Here is a 22,079-nt window from a genome sequence, read left to right as displayed (position 1 = left end):
TTCTTGCCTCAGAGCACCAGTGCTGTCTGTGTGGAGTTTACACCTTCTCTCCGTGACCATGGGCTTCCCCCTTGGTTTCCTCCCACATCCCAACAATGAGAGGGCTGGTCAGTTGCCCCTCGTGTCATGAGTGATCGAATCTGAGAGAGGTCTGTGAGGATGGTGGGAGGATTATCATGGCTGTGCGGTTCAGTAAACCATGGGTTAGAATTACCATGGCTGTGTGCTCCAGTAATTGCACGCTATTGGCTGTGTTAGGATTCAGGCTTCTGAGTCAGGATTGGATTTAGGCCTCATTCAAGAAGCGCATTTACCCTTCCTCACTACGTATGGTGAACCCCAGTTGAGGAGTAGGGCGGCACGGTGGCACAGCGGTAGAGTAGCTGCCTTACCCAAGTTTGATCCTGGGTATGGGTGCTCGTCTGTACGGAGTTTGCACGTTCTCCCATGACTGGTGCGTTTTCTCCGAGAACTTCAGTTTCCTCCCCCACTCCAGAGACATACAGGTTTGTAGGTCAATTGGCTTGCTATAAAAATGTAAAAATTGTCCCAAGTGTAGAATAGTGTTAATGTGGTGGGGCTCGCTGATCGGTGTGGACTCAGTGGGCCGAAGGGCCTGTTTCCGTGCTGTATCTCTAAACAAAAGTATAATGTTCAGGTATGAAACAAGATGGGAGTCAATAGACAATAGACAATAGACAATAGGTGCAGGAGTAGGCCATTCAGCCCTTCGAGCCAGCACCGCCATTCAATGCGATCATGGCTGATCACTCTCAATCAGTACCCCGTTCCTGCCTTCTCCCCATACCCCCTCACTCCGCTATCCTTAAGAGCTCTATCCAGCTCTCTCTTGAAAGCATCCAACGAACTGGCCTCCACTGCCTTCTGAGGCAGAGAATTCCACACCTTCACCACTCTCTGACTGAAAAAGTTCTTCCTCATCTCCGTTCTAAATGGCCTACCCCTTATTCTTAAACTGTGGCCCCTTGTTCTGGACTCCCCCAACATTGGGAACATGTTTCCTGCCTCTAATGTGTCCAATCCCCTAATTATCTTATATGTTTCAATAAGATCCCCCCTCATCCTTCTAAATTCCAGTGTATACAAGCCCAATCGCTCCAGCCTTTCAACATACGACAGTCCCGCCATTCCGGGAATTAACCTAGTGAACCTACGCTGCACGCCCTCCATAGCAAGAATATCCTTCCTCAAATTTGGAGACCAAAACTGCACACAGTAGTCCCACCTCATCTCCTCTTTCTGTCGAATAGCTCAAAAATCTCACAGTGGACGTGTGCTGACCTGCTTCACGGAATAGGAATACGCATGGGATTCGTCAGAAAAGTACATGACTATCATTTGTGTGATGAATAACATTTCTTACAATTAGGTGATAATACAGTGTGGGAGAGTTTTAATGAGTTACCTCATGCACTGTCTGAATGGCACTGACAACGGTGTTCCACTTTCTAAAATCACAGGTCAAAAATCCCACAATAACCTTGTGCTGATAACTGTGTGCTGAATGTTATTTGTCACTTCATGCTATGGCGGAGAGAGGGGGTTTTCTCTGTATTTCTGCAGATCAATCCTGTAAAGAGCAGGTTGGCAATCCTCCTGCACACGGCACACAGTGTAGATGTCAGTACAAAACTCTGAGTAATGCAACATTTTGCAGTACATGAATAGTGTTCAGGGACTCGTGATAGAGAGAAATAGCCACATAATCAACAAATTGTTTCGATGTGGTTTGTTTAGTGCGGTAAGGTATTGAGCACATTTTTCTGCAGTGTTTCATTCTCAGTTCTATAACCCTGTAGGTGAAATGTTTATGTAAGTATCCTCTCTCCCAGTGACGGGTTTGACATAATAGGTGGAAGACATGTTTATAGTGCAGCAAATGACCATGATTTGGTGACAAAAGGGGAATCAACAAGAAAAAAAAAGCGTTGCAGAGCTCACAGGAGATAAGTATAAGAAAATAACTGCAGATGCTGGTACAAATCGATTTATTCACAAAATGCTGGAGTAACTCAGCAGGTCGGGCAGCATCTCGGGAGAGAAGGAATGGGTGACGTTTCGGGTCGAGACCCTTCTTCAGACTGATGTCGGGGGTGGGACAAAGGAAGGATATAGGTGGAGACAGGAAGATAGAGGGAGATCTGGGAAGGAGGAGGGGAAGGGAGGGACAGAGGAGCTATCTGAAGTCGGAGAAGTCGACGTTCATACCACCGGGCCGCAAACTGCCCAGGCGAAATATGAGGTGCTGCTCCTCCAATTTCCGGCGGGCATCACTATGGCACTGGAGGAGGCCCATGACAGAGAGGTCAGACTGGGAATGGGAGGGGGAGTTAAAGTGCTGGGCCACCGGGAGATCAGTTGCGTTAATGCGGACCGAGCGCAGGTGTTCAGCGAAGCGATCGCCGAGCCTGCGCTTGGTTTCGCCGATATAAATAAGTTGACATCTAGAGCAGCGGATGCAATAGATGAGGTTGGAGGAGGTGCAGGTGAACCTCTGTCTCACCTGGAAAGACTGTTTGGGTCCTTTGATGGAGTTGAGGGGGGAGGTAAAGGGACAGGTGTTGCATCTCGTGCAGTTGCAAGGGAAAGTGCCCGGGGTTAGGGTGGTTTGGGTAGGAAGGGACGAGTGGACCAGGGAGTTATCTCACAGGAGATAAGACAGGAGATAAGACTTGATTGCAACTAAATTAAATTGCATTTTCTAAGAGCAGGCTTAGTCACGATACATGAAATGACTACCTTTGAGCTGGCAGATTTTGTGATTCTAGGTTCAATGCGAGTGCACTGGCTGCCTTCAAGGTAGCCATACGTTAACTGAAGTCTTCATTTTCACTTCTTCCTAGCTGTTGCGGAGTTTGTTACACAAGTGAATGCTGCTCTGGAAAGGATCAGCATCGGCTCCGCGTCCCAGTTTGATGACAGCGACTTTGTGGAAGCCTCCAGGAAGGTCTACGATGCAGTTCACAACATCCGATGTGCTGTTCTGATGATCAGGGTGAGTGTTTTTACCTTCTCCTTGCTTCTTGGATGCGCTGGTTGAAACCGAAGATAGACACAAAAAGCTGGAGTAACTCAGTGGGTCAGGCAGCATCTCTGGAGAAAAGGAAGGGGTGACGTTTCAGGTCGAGACCCTTCCTCAGACTGAAAGACACGAGAAAGGGAAGCGAGAGATATAGACGATGATGTAGAGAGATATTTATTCACAAAATGCTGGGGTAACTCAGCAGGTCAGGCAGCATCTCAGGAGAGAACATAACAATGAATGAAAGATATGCAAAAAAGTAACAATGAGAAAGGAAACCGGCCATTGTTTGTTGGGTGAAAGCGAGAAGCTAGTGCGACTTGGGTCTACAGAAGGTCAGTGTTTGGTTTTCCCACAACACACAGATTCTGTGACTCATAGGACCATATTGATGGCCAAATTCTACCCATTCACTTCTCACAACAGTAGCATAGAACATACAATATCAAACAGTGCAGCATAAGAACAGGCCCTTCAACCCACAATGTCTGTGCCAATCTGACTAACTCTTATCTGCCTGCACATAATCCATATCCCTGCATATCCATGTGCCTATCCGAAAGTCTCTTAAATGCCACTATTGTATCTGCCTCCACACAGCTCCTTCAAACTTTGCCCCACCAGCTTAAAGCTATGCCCTCTAGTATTTTAACAATCCGCAGAATTGTCAACTCTCGAGTCTTCCTGAAGGAACCACCACATAAGACACAAAATGCTGGAGTAACTCAGTGGGTCAGGCAGCACCTCCGGAGAAAAGGAACAGGTGACGTGGTCAAACCAGCATCCGCTGAGTTACTCCAGCATTTTGTGTCTATCTTTGGTGTTAACCAGCGCCTGCAGTTCCTTCCTACATGAATCACCACGTAACTTACCTCCTCAAACTAAGTTAAACCGCTCAAGTAGGTAACAGACAAAACCCTGCACGAGGTGGTGAAATGCAAATGTAAATTACAGAGACCTTTTCCTGAATGAATTGTGACAGGTTTGTTATTTGCAATGTAATGAGAATTCACAGGTCCCACATACAGGCGGATCACCCTAGCCTCAGCTGGAAAATGGAGCAGCACTCTTTCAATAAATCGGGCATGACGCATTGAGAAAGTGGGTGAAGGAAGCCCAGCTGTGTTTCTGCTTGAAAGAAGTGCTCACCTTGACTTGGAAGCCTTCAATGTCATTTATTGTGGGTGTTCAGTGAATGTGGAGCTGTTTGCCAGGGGGTCATGCAGGAATCACTGTACTACCAAGTAATCATTAAGATTATTTTGAAGCACCAGTGAAAACAATGCATAATTGGGCCAACTCCAACATTTACCCAGCGCACTCTCTACATTTTACTGCATGCGTTCATGATCCTGACAGTTTCATTCCCTTTAAAACCCTTTCCTGCAGAAACTTCCACAGTACTGTGCTCACCATGAGTAACCAGATAGCACGAGCGAAAGGTCAAGACAATAACATACATCTGGACATGGAGCTTAACCAGACAATCCCAATAATGTCGGGATGGCTGGCCCTTTTATCTCCTTGAGCCACACTGAGAAATAAGGACAGTTTTGATCAAAAATAGTAGGTGGTAAAGAAGGGACAGTCAGCATCTCTGGATGGAAGGAATGGGTGATGTTTCAGGTCGAGATCCTTCTTCAGACTGAGAGTTAAGGGAGAGGGAGACACAGAGATAAGGAAGTGTAAGGTGTGAAAACGAGACATCAAAGGGGATGGTGCTCAGGGAAAATGTAGAATAGATCATTGTTAGCTAGGAGGAGATGACAACGAAGCATCTCTCGTTAGGGGGGAGTCCAGAACAAGGGGCCACAGTTTAAGAATAAGGGGTAGGCCATTTAGAACTGAGATGAGGAAAAACTTTTTCAGTCAGAGAGTTGTGAATCTGTGGAATTCTCTGCCTCAGAAGGCAGTGGAGGCCAATTCTCTGAATGCATTCAAGAGAGAGCTGGATAGAGCTCTTAAGGATAGCGGAGTCAGGGGGTATGGGGAGAAGGCAGGAACGGGGTACTGATTGAGAATGATCAGCCATGATCACACTGAATGGCGGTGCTGGCACGAAGGGCCGAATGGCCTCCTCCTGCACCTATTGTCTATTGTCTCTATTGAATGGCCTGTTCTATGCTGTAATATTGGTATTGGTTGATTATTATCAAAATAACAGCGAAAAGCTTTGTATTGCTTGCTATCCATTCAAATTATTCTACACATGAATACACTTAAGCTGTTACAAGAGTACAACAAAGAAAAAAATACCAGATTGCGGAATAAAACGTTACAGTGTTGTTGCATTATACAGTTACACAGAAAGCCCTGTGAGGAAAAAAGTGTGAGATCTGCATTCGGTTAGGTCAGGAGATCAGGACTTACATCCCTAGCTTATAAGAGAATTGTTCATTAGTCTTATAACAGCGGGAAATAAGCTGATCCTGAATCTGGTGCTACCTGCCTTCAAGTTTCTACCGACGGGAGAAGGGGGAATGACTTGGGTGTGAGTGGTTCTTGCTTATATTGATTGCTTTCCCAAGGCAGCGTAAAACGTAGACTGAGTCTATGGGGGGTGGGAAGTCTGGATTGATTGAGAGATTCAGCATGGAAACAAGCCCTTCAGCCCATCAAACCCATGCTGGTCATTGATCAAAGGTAGATACATAATGCTGGAGTAACTCAGCGGGACAGGCAGAGACAAGGAATGGGTGACTTTTCGGGTCGAGACCCTTCTTCAGACAGACCATTGATCACCCGCTCACACAAGGTCTGTGCTATCCCATTTATGCATCCACTCCTTGCAATCTACGGTAAATTTTATAGAGGCTAATTAACTTAAAAAAATGCACATCTTTGGGATGTGGGAGGAAACCAGATCTCCCAGAAGAACCCCCCTCCCCCATCACAGGAAGAACATGCAAACTCCACACAGATAGCAGACAGCAGACAGACAGCCAGGTCTCTGGTGCTGTGAGGCAGCAGCTGTACCAACTGCCCCTCTGTGCTACCCCAATTGTGTAATGAACTAGGCTACATCCACAACTCTCTGCAATTTCTTATATTATTGCACTGAGCTGTTGCTAAAACCAAGCTGTGATGCATCCGATAGGATGCTTTCTACAGTGCATCTGTAAAAGTTGGTAAGAGTCATTGGAGCCATACCAAACTTCCTTCGGCTTCCAAGGAAATTAAAGGCATTGGTGTGCTTTTTTGTGGCCATGGCTTCAATGAGTTTGGTCCAGGACAAATTGTCGGTGATATTTACACAGGAACGCAAAGCTCTTGACCATTCCCACTTCACCATCTTCGTCCTTTGCCAACCTTTGATCTTGATCTTCTCTCTGATAAGTTGGAATAAGTTTTGTCACAAACGAACTTGTCTATCATTTTTTAACAGTGGCAAGGTCACTTTGCTGTTGCATTTGCTTTAAATTATGAAGCCGCAGAGAACAAACTTTGTTATTCTTAATACTCGTGGTGGTGTGTTGAAAGGCCAATGGGTTCTCAACAGACCAACGTACATTTTTCAAGCTCAGGAAAAATAATTCAGGAGCTTGGAGTTGTAAATAATTAATGCTGAATTGAGCATTCAGCTGCTATTTTGTCATGTCAAGGTCATCACCCAGTGTACATAAAATAAAATAGTCTTAAATGGGATGAAACCTAATACTAAACTCTAGCACAAAGCTTCTTCTTTGATACTCTCAATATTTACCTCACTTGACGATAGAAAACAGTATCTCTTCATAATTAAAAATCACTCAGTGGGAAGTGAATTATGACAATGATAAAGGTGCAATTAATGACGTTTCAAATTTAAATTAATGAATCGCTTAAAACAATGAATCACAGCGTCCATCTCGTTATTTATTGTTTGGTTATGATATTGATGGTTACAGATAGCTCATTGGAACTGAGTCGCTGACAACCATGTTCTCATTGAATGATGCATCTTGTGTTCCCAGTGGAGAATCAGATCCACATTCCCTCCTCGGTCTGTGAAGTCAACAACTGAACCGTTGGATAGAACTGGGCGGCACGGTGGCACAGCGGTAGAGTTGCTGCCTTACAGCGCTTGCAGTGCCGGAGACCCGGGTTCGATCCCGACTACGGTTGCTGTCTGTACGGAGTTTGTACGTTCTCCCCGTGACCATGTGGGTTTGCTCTGAGATCTTCGGGTTCCTCCCGCACTCCAAAGACGTACAGGTTTGGAGGATAATTGGCTTGGTGTATGTGTAAATTGTCCCAAAGTGTCTGTAGGATGGTGTTAATATACGGGGATCGCTGGTCGGCGTGGACCCGGTGGGCCGAAGGGCCTGTTTTTCGCTCTGTATTTCGAAACTAAACTAAATTGACAGATTTCTCAACTTCAGCTGCAAAATTCAGGAATTACAGTTCTGGTTGCCCCATGAGAGGAAGGGTGCAGAGGTTTGGAGTGGGTGCAGATGTCGGGGTGGAGGATCAGCCCTGTTAACATGTGTGTGCAGTTCTGGTCACTCTTTTATTGGAAGGGTGTGGAGGCTTTGGGGAGGGTGCCAAGAAGCTGACTCCTTGCTGGCTGCCTGTTAGATATCAAGCAATCAGCTCCTTTAACTCTACACAAGCTGTTATCAGGCAACTGCATCATCCTGCCACAACCAGAGAGCAGTGGTGAACTACTATCTACCTCTTTGATGATCCTCGGACAATCCTTGATCGGACTTTGCTGGATTCACCTTGCACTAAACGTTATTCCCTTATCATGTATCTATACAGTGTAAATGGCTCGATGTAACCATGTATTGTCTTTCTGCCTGTACCTCAGTACAAGTGATAATAAACTAAACTGAACTGAGAACTGAACAATTGACCCGGACAGGTTCAATTTGTGGATGTTACGCTACAGATGCCTTTTGCAGAAGTGCACCACGGTTTCCACTGTCCTTCGGAGAAGTTGGGACAGTGAACGAGAAAGGAAGGTGAGGCAATTGATGATGCAGAACAATGGATACGCCATTATCCATCCCATGTGATGCTTCTCAGCTGCTGAAGATGGTGGGAGCGGTGTGAGAGTGAAGGGGAAAGATGGCAGCTGTGAACAGTCTGCAATCTCACCTCCTGCGCCCCTGGAAAGTGCCCCAAAGGTTTGTAATTGGCTCAGGAAATGGGACGCGGTGTCCTTGGTGTGCAGAGACGCAGGGGCAACTGCTGGAGCAGTTGCCGAGGTTGCAGGATGTGGCGTTGGCAGAGCTGGCCACAGCCGGCCCTTCAGCAAGCGGGTGAGTGAGTGGATGGAGCGCTAGCCTGCGGCAGCTGCATGGAGCCTCGGGCAGCCGACGGCCTCGCGCTGGGCCAGGCCAACCCCATCAATCCTTAGCAGACCTAAGATGACAACTTCGTATCTCCTTGGACGAAGATAAGACTTCCCAGAGACTTGGAAGCTGCAAGATGGCTCGGGAATGTGACAACTCTCTGCGTGCTGTTCAGAAGAGGATGTTTTATACTCATATGGAGCATGAACCAACAGGATAGCATGCGGATAGCAGCATTTCACTGTATCTCTGAATACATGACAATAGATAAACTAAACTAAACTAAAATTACAGATTAGGCCAGGTGAGGACCATGGGTGACAAATCTAAGTGATGGACTGAATCCAATCTGATTCAACCCAATGGACAATAGACAATAGACAATAGGTGTTGGAGTAGGCCATTCAGCCCTTCGGGCCAGCACCGCCATTCAATGCGATCATGGCTGATCACTCTCAATCAGTACCCCGTTCCTGCCTTCTCCCCATACCCCCTCACTCCGCTATCCTTAAGAGCTCTATCCAGCTCTCTCTTGAAAGCATCCAACGAACTGGCCTCTACTGCCTTCTGAGGCAGAGAATTCCACACCTTCACCACTCTCTGACTGAAAAAGTTCTTCCTCATCTCCGTTCTAAATGGCCTACCCCTTATTCTTAAACTGTGGCCCCTTGTTCTGGACTCCCCCAACATTGGGAACATGTTTCCTGCCTCTAATGTGTCCAATCCCCTAATTATCTTATATGTTTCAATAAGATGGAGTCCATGTCCCAAAACTTTTTGCAGCAACTGTGATCATTCCTCTGTTGCCAATCATTCCATTGCTATTTGCAGCTCCGCAATTTGTTAATTGTTGCACTTGTTCACTCAGATTATTATTGAACACTGCCATTTGCGGCTACACTGCAAAAAAGCTGAGAACTCTCACACTCTTCTGATCCAATTAACATTAAGTTCTGCCAGCATTAATTGCGCTTTAAATGAGATTACCGTTGCTTCTAAAATGGTAGATCTACTGAGACCAGACCGCGTCTCAAACTCAGGGAGTTGAACTCAACCAAGCTGCCGCAGAACAGGTCAGATAAGGCTCGACACAAAATGCTGGAGTAACTCAGCGGGACAGGCAGCATCTCTGGACAGAAGGAATGGGTGACGTTTCGGGTCGAGACCTTTCTTCAGTCACCCATTCCTTCTCTCCAGAAATGCTGTCTGTACCGCTGAGTTACTCCAGCATTTTGTGTCTATCTTCGGTTTAAACCAGCATCTGCAGTTCCTTCCTATACAGGTCGGATAAGGCTGCTGGCAGGGACTCACATTTGCTTGCACTAGCAACTGAACACAGCTTGATGCAAACAGCAGCCTAAATGACGTCCAGTGTCATTTCATTCACTCCCCCCCCCCCCCCCCCCCAATGCTCAAAGATGCTACTGAGATGTTTCTCGGTTTTTTTTGCTGTTTGTCTGTGGGGTCTCTGGGATTCAACTGTACACCATGACATCTGGCTTCACTTTCCAGATGCCATCAACACACCAAGAGCTGACTCCCCTCAGGCATCTGTAACCTGACATAAAGTGATGTAGACTTTGATCTGTACATGTCAGTGAAATCTGTGTCACAGACTCGCTTTATAAAGCCTCTTGGCATGCCCAGCCCACAAGTGACCGAACAAGGCTGCAATGTATTTTTTAAAGGGAGCTTGAGGAATGGGAACTTTCTGCTGTGAATTTCTGAAGTGTTGATGTTTCTATTTACTGTTTGATGCTTCCTGTTCATTCTCATGCAAATCCCTGTCTGCTCAGGGAGTTCAGCTCCTGCCAGGATTTGCTGCAAAATCAGTCAATCTGGGGAATTGTTTCCATTCAGGCATTTTGACCCCTCAAATACTTTCACATCGTCTTGGGCACAAGTGATAACCATGCTCGCCTGGAGACTTGGAACAGAGAATCAGATCCACCTTTGACAGTATCCACTTAAAAATAGTCAATGGCCATGGGTTTACAAAGAATCTTGTTGCATGCTGCATCTCAATGATTAACAGTGCATAACCCGTGTATATAGCAACACCACAGAGCCTGATTAGTACAAATATAATGCAGCAATCCTCCCATTTACCAGGCCCAGTTGCCAGCCAGCAGCCGAAACAAATTTGATTTGCTCATATTTTGTATCATTCTAACTTCTTTGTTCATTGCGCTTTACTGGAGAAATAGTCCTGCTTTCATTAGGGGTCTTTGCAGTAACTTGATTTAACTCTCGTTTGCTGTGCTTCACAGAGACTCTGTTTAAATGATCTCGTTTTACCGAGTATACGTACATAGCTACATTGAGCTGCTCTAATAGACTATTTTATTTGCCGAACGAACACACTCTGATCGGTGGATGTTTGTGAATACTCCTGCTTGCTACTCAGCTGAGGTCCTGAGTTCGCAGCTGGGGACTCCATCCCGGCTCGTTGCTCTCCTTGGATTCACTCTCAGGGAAGCTGACCTTATGTCTGCTGTAGTGACTATGGGTACCGAAACACCCAGAACTGACGGGCGGATGATGTCCTCCCACCGACCTTCTGTTCAAAGCGAGCATTAAGCTCATCTGGGAGGGACACCTTGTTGCCATTAATGCTGCTCAACTTTCCATTATAGTCCATGATAGTGGGCAAGCCTTGCCCCAATCAATGAGTGATTACCTTGGGACTTTGAGGTCATAAGGGATAGGAGTAGAATTCAGCCATTCGGCCCATCAAGTCTACTCCACCATTCAATCATGACTGATCTATCTCTCCCTCCTAACCCCATCCTCCTGCCTTCACCCCACAACCTCTGACACCTGCACTAATCAATAATCCATCTATCTCTGCCTTAAAAATATCCATTGTCCAAAGGGATTGGACAGGCTAGATGCAGGAAAAATGTTCCCGATGTTGGGGGAGTCCAGAACTAGGGGTCACAGTTTAAGAATAAGGGGTAGGCCATTTAGGACTGAGGTGAGGAAAAACATTTTCACCCAGAGAGTTGTGAATCAGTGGAATTCTCTGCCACAGAAGGCAGTGGAGGCCAATTCATTAGATGATTTCAAGAGAGAGTTAGATTTTGTTCTTGGGGCTAACGGAATCAAGGGATATAGGGAAAAAGCAGGAACGGGGTACTGATTTTGGATGATTAGCCATGATCATATTGAATGGCGATGCTGGCTCGAAGTGCCGAATTGGCCTACACCTGCACCTATTTTCTATGTTTCTATGATTCAGTTGAATATAGGAGGCATTGAGTCAAGTCAAGTCAAGTCAATTTTATTTGTATAGCACATTTAAAAACAACCCACGTTGACCAAAGTGCTGTACATCTGATTAGGTACTAAGGAAAAAAATGAAACATACAGTAGCACGCAAACAGTTCACAGCGCCTCCTCAATGAGCCTCAAACGCTAGGGAGTAGAAATAGGTTTTGAGCCTGGACTTAAAGGAGTCGATGGAGGGGGCAGTTCTGATGGGGAGAGGGATGCTGTTCCACAGTCTCGGAGCTGCAACCGCAAAAGCGCGGTCACCCCTGAGCTTAAGCCTAGACCGCGGGATAGTGAGTAGCCCCAAGTCGGCCGACCTGAGGGACCTGGAGTTAGAGAGGTGGGTTAGAAGATTTTTGATGTAGGTGGGGAATGTCCATTGAGGCACTATCATGGGAAACAACACAAGAATGAAAGGTATTACAGGGAAAGGTATTATAGGTCTGAATTCTATGCAATATAACATGATTTGTTTTAGAATGTTTGTTTTGGGGTTACTTCGGGTTTTTTTGCATTGGTCATTAGCAGAGAAAAAAGAAGGGGTATTTGTGGTGGAGGTTATGAAAGTACACTTCAGCCTAAAAGCAGATGACTACCATGAATCTTAAAATCCATATAACAAACCACTGCAGGGCTCCCCCATAACAGTCTACATCGGGGAGTCATTGCCTCGGCACAACGCTGATCCATTGCACCAGATTTCGGATGGTAGCGTGCATTTCACATGCATGTTGTAACCATCTGCCTGGGTGTCTCACCAGCATCTTGTTTCCTGCCATTGGACAATTGCCTCGTCTCCAGGGCCTTCCCTTTGCTTTAATCCACTCTATTGCCAGCAAAAATCCAACCACCCCCTACATCATCACCCAGGAGCTACATGCAGGTGTAAACTTATCTCTCCCATGTTCCGCAGGGGCGGAGTTCTTGGTTACGTAATTCTTATCCAAAACCACTGTTGAAAATAGTGAAGACCTGTGTGAATGAATGAATGAATGAATGAATGAATGAATACTTTATTGTCGCATGTGACCAGTCACAGTGAAATTCTTTGCTTGCATACCCAAGGTATGCCAATAGTCGCCACATAAGGGTGCTGACAAAGTTACAAAGTGCACACAGTATCCGCGCCAGGTCCCCCTTTGTTCTCCCCCTCACCCCCTCACGGAGGTCCCCCCCAAGCCGGGTCCTCTATTGTTCTTCCCCCTCCCTCACGGCAATCCCCCAACGCTGGGTCCCCCTTTGTTCCTTCCATCGGTAGCGGCGTCCTCAGTCCACATGGTCCGTCCTCGTCCGTCGGTCGGTCGGTGCCAAGAAGGGTCTCAGTCCGAAACGCCACCTGTCCAAGCTGGGTTATTCCAGCATTTTGTATTTTGCTCAAGATTCCAGCTTCTGCAGTTCCTTGTGTCTCCATTGGCGACTACCTAAAGTCAACCGGCGACAGGTACCGACGTCAAAACCAGAGGCCAAATTGGCGTGAATTGTCTTCAGTTGTCCCCGACATGGTCGTAGCTTGTCGCGGGTAGACGTAGGTTGACTTCGGTTGTCGTCATTTGCCGCCTGTGTGGTCGTAGGTGCGGTCGTAGGTGGACGTCCTAACTCGGGAGATAGGGTAGCCGGTTGTCGGTATCTTGCCATAGCTTGACGTCGACTAGGTGGTAGGTTGTTGTAGCTTGTCGTACACATTGTCATAGGGGGGGTCCAGTCACCGGTTTTTCAGCGAACTGCTATGACTATTGCAGTCGCCTGCAGTCACCTAAAAAAATGCCTAAGTGGGATAGCCCCGCCGTGGCACAGTAACACAACTGGTGGAGCTGCTGCCTCACAGCACCGGAGGCCCAGGTTTAATCCTGACCTCGGATGCTGTCTATGTGGAGTTTGCACGCTCTCCCTTTGACCGCATGGGTTTCCTCTGGGTCTTCCCACATCCTAAATACGTGCATGTCTGTAGATTATTTGTCCTCTGTAAATTTAACCTAGTGTGCCGAGAGTGGACGAGGAAGTGTGATAGCGTTGAACTAGTGTAAAAGGGTAATCCATGGCCGGCATGCTCGGTGGGCCGAAAGGCCTGTTTACATGTAGTTTCTCTAAACTAAACAAGAATACAGGTAGAGCTTGCTTATTTTGTACTCATTAGGACCCGTTTCCTTCTCACAGGCTGTCACTGTTGACCACGACCTCAGGAATTCTGCTTTTACATGAAAGTCCTGGCATTTTTCACAGTTACCCTGAAAAATGCTGGCAGTAATTTAGGAAAATGCCAAAGTTACTATGCAAAATTCAGGCTAACATTTTGAATCCCTGATGATATTTCTGCTGGATTTCTCACAGCAGGATATTAAATGACATCGAATGACACTTCTTTTCATCAGTTATTTAATATTAAGGGGATTTGTCTCCATAATACGAGGTTAACATTGAGGTGACTGTAGTTAGAGCTCATGATGCTGAAGATCGTGTTTGATGGAGATTGTCAAGTGGATTCATTCCTTTCTTTTCAGATTACCTAAAATGTTCGGACTAAGTTGAGCTTCTTCGTGTTTTTATGTTATGAATCCAGAGAGAAAGAGAGAGGGGAGGAGAGAGAGAGGGGGGGGGAGTGAGAGAGAGGAGGGGAGAGAGAGGGGGAGAGAGAGAGAGAGAGAGAGAGAGAGAGGGAGAGGGAGAGGGAGAGGGAGAGGGAGAGGGAGAGGGAGAGGGAGAGGGAGAGGGAGAGGGAGAGGGAGAGGGAGAGGGAGAGGGAGAGGGAGAGAGATCGTGAATGACTGCTCACTGAGGCTTTTCCCTGGTGGCATCAAGGCCATCCACCCAGCAACTGATGCTGCCCTGGCCTGGATGTCTACCCTTGACCTATAACTTTAGGCTGTGCACGGCATATGCAAGAAGAAGAAGTCCATTGTTAATGGAGAGCAAGACAGTGAATTCAGGGATCTGATCAGGGTAAGGCTCAATACCATGTCTGTCCATTCACCCCACAGAAGCCGCCTGACCCGCAGATCTCCGGCAGCACACAGTTTTTTGCTGAATTTAGGTAGCGCTTTATCACAGTGGAAATTGGTAGATTAATTGATTGAAAGATACTGCATCGAAGGAGCCTTTCAGCCCACCGAGGCCAGATCGACGATCAATCACCTGCTCACATTAGTTCTATGTTATTCCCACTTTTGCATCAACTCCCTGCACAGTAGGGGCAATTTGCAGAGACCGATTAACCAAAAAACCTGCATGTCTTTGGGTGTAGTAGTGTGTGTAGGATAGTGTTAATGTGCGGGGATCGCTGGGCGGCGCGGACTCGGTGGGCCGAAGGGCCTGTTTCCGCGCTGTATCTCTAAAATCTAAATCTAAACCCAGCCCATCACAGGGTGAATATGCAAACACCGCACAGGCAGCACTTGAGGTCAGGATCGGACTCGGGTCGCTGGCTCTGTGAGGCAGCGGCTCTAGGAGAGTGGACGGCGTGGACTGGTAGGGCCGAACGGGCCTGTTTCCGTGCTGTAGTTGTTATATGGTTATATGGTTATATGGTTATACCAGCTGCAGTACTGTGCCAAAATCTGGATCTCTTTCACCGCAAGACTATTGATTCTTGGTCTGTTAAAAAATCTACAATTTTGTTTGATGGTAGTGGAGAGTATTAGCGTGCCAACATTTGTGGTGTTGAATGCACATCATCCCTGACCCAGTCAAATAGGATGAGTCTTAGTGACCTACCCAGCTTTTAGAAACATAGATAGAAACATAGAAAATAGGTGCAGCTTTTCCCTGGTGGCATCAAGGCCATCCACCCAGCAACTGATGCTGCCCTGGCCTGGATGTCTACCCTTGGCCTACAATTTTAGGCTGTGCACGGCATACGCAAGAAGAAGAAGTCCGTTGTTAAAGGAGAGCAAGACAGTGAATTCAGGGACCTTTGAGCCAGCACCGCCATTCATGATCATCCACAATCAAGGGTTGCTGTGCCTGCCTTCTCCCCATATCCCTTGATTCCACTAGCCCCTAGAGCTCCATCTCACTCTTTTAAATTCATCCAGTGAATTGGCCTCCACTGCCTAGATGAATTTAAAAGAGAGTTAGACAGAGCTCTAGGGGCTAGTGGAAGTTCTGTTTTAAGTTCTGTTTTTGATTTTTTTTTCATAACCGCAAATTTTCATTGCTTTAATAATATAGATTTACTCTTCCAATTAAACCTTCCGCCTCGAACCTCCAAGTTCCAAAGCTGTCGATCTATCTCCCTGTCCGTAGCGTGAAGCCTTTCTCTGTTCTTTACCTATATGGACTTCCCTGCCCAATGACTGAATGCCTCTGCTCTATCATTGATGGAGTTTCTGCCAAATAGTTGCACAGGTTGTTTCTGCTCTATTGCCTTATGGATTTTTCTGTCCTGTTACTGCATGGATAGTTCCATTCTGTCACGGCATGGATTTGTTGTCTTATAACCTTATGGATTTTCATCCCCGTAACTGTATGATACTCTGGCCTTTTATGTCTTTCTTGACCACAGCTTCAGTTGGTGGTTTCCACTGGGATTACAACCAGTATTGATGTGATGTTAATGATGTGGGAGTCTGGGTGGAGATGGGGGGGGGGGGGGGGGGGGGGAATGGAATGGAATGAATGAATGAATGAATGAATGAATGAATGAATGAATGAATGAATGAATGAATGAATGAATGAATGAATGATACTTTATTGTCACATGTGACATGTCTCAGTGAGATTCTTTGTTTTGCATCCCCAAGGTATGCAAAGAGTCACCCCATAAAGGGCGGCCAACAAAGTGACACAAGTATTTCATTTAGTCCCCAATGGTCCCCCTTTGTTCTCGGCGCCCCCCCCCCCCCCCCCACCCCCCACGCCGGGTCCCCTCGGGTTGTCGACGGTGTGTCCATTAACCTCCGCAGGGGCCGTCTGACCACGTGGCCAGGGGAGGGGATACCATTAACAACTCCACATACTATCTCACTCCACTATTGCAGTATGCAGCTGCTGCCGTATCTCTTAGAAGAAGGATCACCCATTCCTCCTTTCCAGAGATGCTGCCTGCCCCGCTGAGTTACTCCAGCATTTTGTGTCCATCTTCGGTGTAAACCAGCAAGAATAAGGGGTAGGCCATTTAGAACGGAGATGAGGGAAAACTTTTTCAGTCAGAGAGTTGTGAATCTGTGGAATTCTCTGCCTCAGAAGGCAGTGGAGGCCAATTCTCTGAATGCATTCAAGAGAGAGCTAGATAGAGCTCTTAAGGATAGCGGAGTCAGCGGGGTATGGGAAGAAGGCAGGAACGGGGTACTGATTGAGAATGATCAGCCATGATCACATTGAATGGCGGTGCTGGCTCGAAGGGCCGAATGGCCTCCTCCTGCACCTATTGTCTATTGTCTATTGTCTATTATCTGCAGTTCCTTCCTACAGACATCAGCATTGACAGTGAAGTTCATAACCTGATAGCGAAGACATAAAGACATTGCATAGGTTTTTCTTTGTTTAATCCAACTGAAGGCCCGGATACATTCTGGAATACTGCTTTGGGAATTGTGCTCTGCATTTCATCTGCACTTAACTATTGCTGGTGATACATCTCTTACCCTTGACGACTAAATCCACTTAACATTAGAAATTTCAAACGGAAACCTTTTTGTTTGCATCATGCAGCCTTTATCACATTTTAACAAACAAGTTAAATCGTTATTGAATAAATGCTCTGTGAAAGGCCAAGGTCATATTGTACAGAGTTAATAAGTACATGTGCATTTACCAGAATGTTGCAATCTTCTTAATTATCAGGTAATATACACCGACACATTACATCGTTACCAGTAAGGTGCAATTCAAAAGACATTTATTGAATTTTATGTGGCTACATGCCTAATTCCAGTATAATATTCTTAATGTCAGTTAACTGAAGGTGCAGATATCTGGGCTACTTATCTTAATTCCCGGTTAAGCCTGGCTGCCCTGACGACTATGGCTTCAGAAATATTTATGAGAAATTATGAGAAAAAAAACCTGCAGGCAGTAGAGAGAGATTGCGATCTCTCTGCTAATAATGATAATGCACATACCTGTAGATGAAATAATACGCTGTGAAGGATACATTTTGCAGCTGTACAGAAGCACAGGAGTTATCAGTGAAACTGTGCCAACAAGGCTTGTCAGAGAAAAAAGTGGAAGTCTTTGGGAATGTGAAAAACTGTTCGAATCAAAAAACAATACTGAGCAAATTCTTCACAGATTGGAGTCGTAAGAGATCCTCTAGGTAATAATCTCCATTCTGGAAAATGTTGTACAGAGTTAAAAAGCACATGTGTAATGTTTGTTGTTACGAAATCACAGTGAGGTAGTGATGATATTCACGCATTTCTTATATAGGAGAAAGAAGAGAGCTTAGTAATAGCCAAAGGTGCAAAGCTTAGCTGGTTCTCTTGTGACCTTTTGACCCCTCCCACCATTTTAGTTTAGTTTAGTTTAGAGATACAACATGGAAACGCCCTTCGGCCCACCGAGTCCACAACGACCGGCGATCCCCGCACATTAACACTATCCTACAAACACTAGGGATAATTTACATTTATACCAAGCCAATTAATACATAAACCTGTACGTCTTTGGAGTGTGGGAGGAAATCGAAGATCTCGAAGAAAACCCACGCGGTCACGGGGAGAACATACAAGCTCTGTACAGACAGCAGCCGTGGTCGGGATCGACCCGGGTCTCCGGCGCTGTATGCGCTGTAAGGTAGCAACTATACCGCTGCGCCACTGTACCACCGCTTTACTTCTGTCTGAAAGCAAGGGGCTGGACATTAAGGACTGAAGTAAAAACTGGCCTGTGACTTGAGTTTGTCTTTGTATCCTTAAACAGCAGCCTCACCAATGGACTGAACTGTTAAAATAGTTATTACGCAGGGTAGATATGTGCTCGGATAAGTTCACATCTCTCTGTTTTGAAACCTCAGCCCCTTCCTTCACTTCAGTGCTCTTTTGACCAGTGGAAGGAAGGCTAGAATTAAGGACTTTTACAATGGTTAGGTAAGATAGATAAGTATAGATTCTAGAATGGGTATATCCAAAGGTGCCCTCTGCAAAATGCTGATATCAGAATTAATGATGTTTGAATAAAGTTTAATGATGGTTGCCAAAGACAGAATTCATAACATAAATCAATGTAAGACTGGGTGTCTTAAATATCAAGGAATATCACAGCCAGGATTGTCTTTTAATAGAAGATTGACACAAAATGTTGGAGTAATTCAGCGGGACAGGCAGCATCTCTGTAGAGAAGGAATGGGTGACGTTTCGGGTCGAGACCCTTCTTCAGACTATAAATAGATTTCCTGTAACTCATAAAGCACTGTTCTGTGTGGAAGTGGAGGTTAATAATGGGAGCAGCAATGTTGTAGGAGGGTAGATCCAGTCAGTTAAATATCTGTGGCTATTGGCAGCTTGATGGTAATGTAAGGGTGACATTTCTTGCTTCCGCTTTGAGCAATGGGCACGGTCGGCAGGGTATGTCGCAGCGGTAGAGTTGCTGCCTTACAGCGAATGCAGGGCCGGAGACTCAGGTTCGATCCTGACTATGGGCGCAGTCTGTACGGAGTTTGTACGTTCTCCCCGTGACCTGCGTGGGTTTTCTCCGAGATCTTCGGTTTCCTCCCACACTCCAAAGACGTACAGGTATGTAGGTTAATTGGCTGGGTAAATGTAAAAATTGTCCCTAGGGTGTAGGATAGTGTTAATGTGCGGGGATCGCTGGGCGGCGCGGACCCGGTGGGCCGAAGGGCCTGTTTCCGCGCTGTATCTCTAAATCTAAATCTAAAATGGGACTGTGAGCAAACAGATGGAGGTCAGCAGCAGCTTATTAAAGTGCACAGCTTTTAATGGACAGACAATAGACAATAGACAATAGACAATAGGTGCAGGAGTAGGCCATTCAGCCCTTCGAGCCAGCACCGCCATTCAATGCGATCATGGCTGATCACTCTCAATCAGTACCCCGTTCCTGCCTTCTCCCCATACCCCCTAACTCCGCTATCCTTAAGAGCTCTATCCAGCTCTCTCTTGAAAGCATCCAACGAACTGGCCTCCACTGCCTTCTGAGGCAGAGAATTCCACACCTTCACCACCCTCTGACTGAAAAAGTTCTTCCTCATCTCCGTTCTAAATGGCCTACCCCTTATTCTTAAACTGTGGCCCCTTGTTCTGGACTCCCCCAACATTGGGAACATGTTATTTGCCTCTAATGTGTCCAATCCCCTGATTATCTTATATGTTTCAATAAGATCCCCCCTCATCCTTCTAAATTCCAGTGTATACAAGCCCAATCGCTCCAGCCTTTCAACATACGACAGTCCCGCCATTCCGGGAATTAACCTAGTGAACCTACGCTGCACGCCCTCCATAGCAAGAATATCCTTCCTCAAATTTGGAGACCAAAACTGCACACAGTACTCCAGGTGCGGTCTCACCAGGGCCCGGTACAACTGTAGAAGGACCTCTTTGCTCCTATACTCAACTCCTCTTGTTACGAAGGCCAACATTCCATTGGCTTTCTTCACTGCCTGCTGTACCTGCATGCTTCCTTTCATTGACTGATGCACTAGGACACCCAGATCTCGTTGAACTCCCCCTCCTCCTAACTTGACACCATTCAGATAATAATCTGCCTTTCTATTCTTGCTTCCAAAGTGAATAACCTCACACTTATCTACATTAAACTGCATCTGCCATGTATCCGCCCACTCACACAACCTGTCCAAGTCACCCTGCAGCCTTATTGCATCTTCCTCACAATTCACACTACCCCCCAACTTAGTATCATCTGCAAATTTGCTAATGGTACTTTTAATCCCTTCGTCTAAGTCATTAATGTATATCGTAAATAGCTGGGGTCCCAGCACCGAACCTTGCGGTACCCCACTGGTCACTGCCTGCCATTCCGAAAGGGACCCATTTATCCCCACTCTTTGCTTTCTGTCTGTCAACCAATTTTCTATCCATGTCAGTACCCTACCCCCAATACCATGTGCCCTAATTTTGCCCACTAATCTCCTATGTGGGACCTTGTCGAAGGCTTTCTGAAAGTCGAGGTACAGAGAATGATGCACTTCAGTTTGTGCTTGAATTCTTGATGAGTTTGAAGTCCTGTGCAAGTAACCCAGTGGCTTAGGCCACTTGAACAGAATGTGCACCAGCTACTGGGGCTTTGACCAAAAACCACGATCTTGAATGTTATTTCATGTTTCTGAGATTCTATATGAAATGTTTATTCATGTCCTTTCTCCATTTTCATTTACTTGGTCTTGCTTCCATTGCACCTACTGAGTTCTATATGAATAATTCTCATCACAGGCAAGACCTCTGTCGAGAATTGCCTTTTACGATGAGTTTCTCTATCACTGCATCATAGCATTCCCTATCACTGGAAATGTTTTTTCTGCAGTTTTGACTTTTTCTGCATCTTTCTCTTCCCCTATTCCATTATTTCTCATCCTATGTAAAAATAGTTGTTTTTTTCTCCTATAATTATGCCTGCTCTGCAGATTCATGGAGATTCTGTGAAGTTCTGGAGGTGATGTATGTTCTGAAGCTAGAGCTTCAATTCTTTTGCACCTCCAAGTTCATTGCTGTTACCTCTATTGCATCAACGTTTCCACAAAATAACCTTTTAACTGAATTTATGAATGGTTTTGTGGTAATGCAACATTAAAGACACAGATAGGTATTCCCTATCACGTTAGACCCAACCTGATATTCAACTGGGTGTTGAGAGTGAAGCCACTAAGTTGCAGAGCAGTTACAGAGCATAGGTTTAGTGGGCAATAGTTTGGGTTATTTAACTTATATGGCGTTTATATATTAAAAGATTATTATTATTTATTTATTTAGAAATCACGATCAGCATATAAGATAAACATTTATCCACTGAATGATATGGGTATTTGTCAAATGGAGAAATAATGGCATTGCTAATTCTTGAGTTGCAGCAAAAAGAAGCAGATAGTACTTCGGGTTTGAGAATTCATTGCTCGCTTGAATCCTTGCCATTCCAATTTTTGAGGGAACCTGTTTGGGGTCAAATTACATGGATATGACTTAAAGCCTTTCTCAAATTACCTGCCCAAATTACCATGGCAGCTTTCATTTCTGACCACAAAGCATTGCAGGGGCAAGTCATTGGCTGGCACCAATTTGCAGGGGTAATTGAAGGGGTGCTCAACTGCACACAGGTAAAATGCTGAGAGTGTAGGAAGGAATTGCAGATGCCGGTTTAAATCGAAGATAGACACAAAATGTTGAAATAAATCAATGGGACAGGCAGCATCTCTGGAGAGAAGGAACGGGTGACATTTCGGGAAGAGACCCTTCTTCAGACTGTTGCTGAATGCAAAATGCTGAGAGGTTTCTCATCATTTTAAATCATTGTAGTCCACTCTACGCTGCATTTACGCTGAATGTAAATTTTCTGGGGATGTTCGTGGTTAGTTGGATTGA

The 22,079-nt window shown here is 45.7% G+C and overlaps 1 protein-coding gene across 3 annotated transcripts in view; it reads left to right on the top strand.

Moving 5' to 3' along the window:
- The window catches only part of LOC144601244 (catenin alpha-3-like), a 928,496-nt gene that overhangs the window by 799,420 nt on the left and 106,997 nt on the right, over positions 1-22,079 (top strand). For 2 of the 3 annotated variants that reach the window (XM_078413253.1, XM_078413252.1), the window contains exon 13: positions 2,876-3,016. In XM_078413253.1, the coding sequence (XP_078269379.1) occupies positions 2,876-3,016 (141 nt within the window). Of the gene's footprint in view, positions 1-2,864; positions 3,017-22,079 lie in introns of all 3 variants that reach the window. The other variant, XM_078413251.1, reaches the window with a different exon arrangement.

The sequence above is a fragment of the Rhinoraja longicauda genome, chromosome 16 (assembly GCF_053455715.1).
Source record: "Rhinoraja longicauda isolate Sanriku21f chromosome 16, sRhiLon1.1, whole genome shotgun sequence".
NCBI classification, from domain to species: domain Eukaryota; kingdom Metazoa; phylum Chordata; class Chondrichthyes; order Rajiformes; family Arhynchobatidae; genus Rhinoraja; species Rhinoraja longicauda.
Note: the sequence above shows the minus strand (reverse complement) of the source record. Positions and strands in the feature narration are given on the sequence as shown.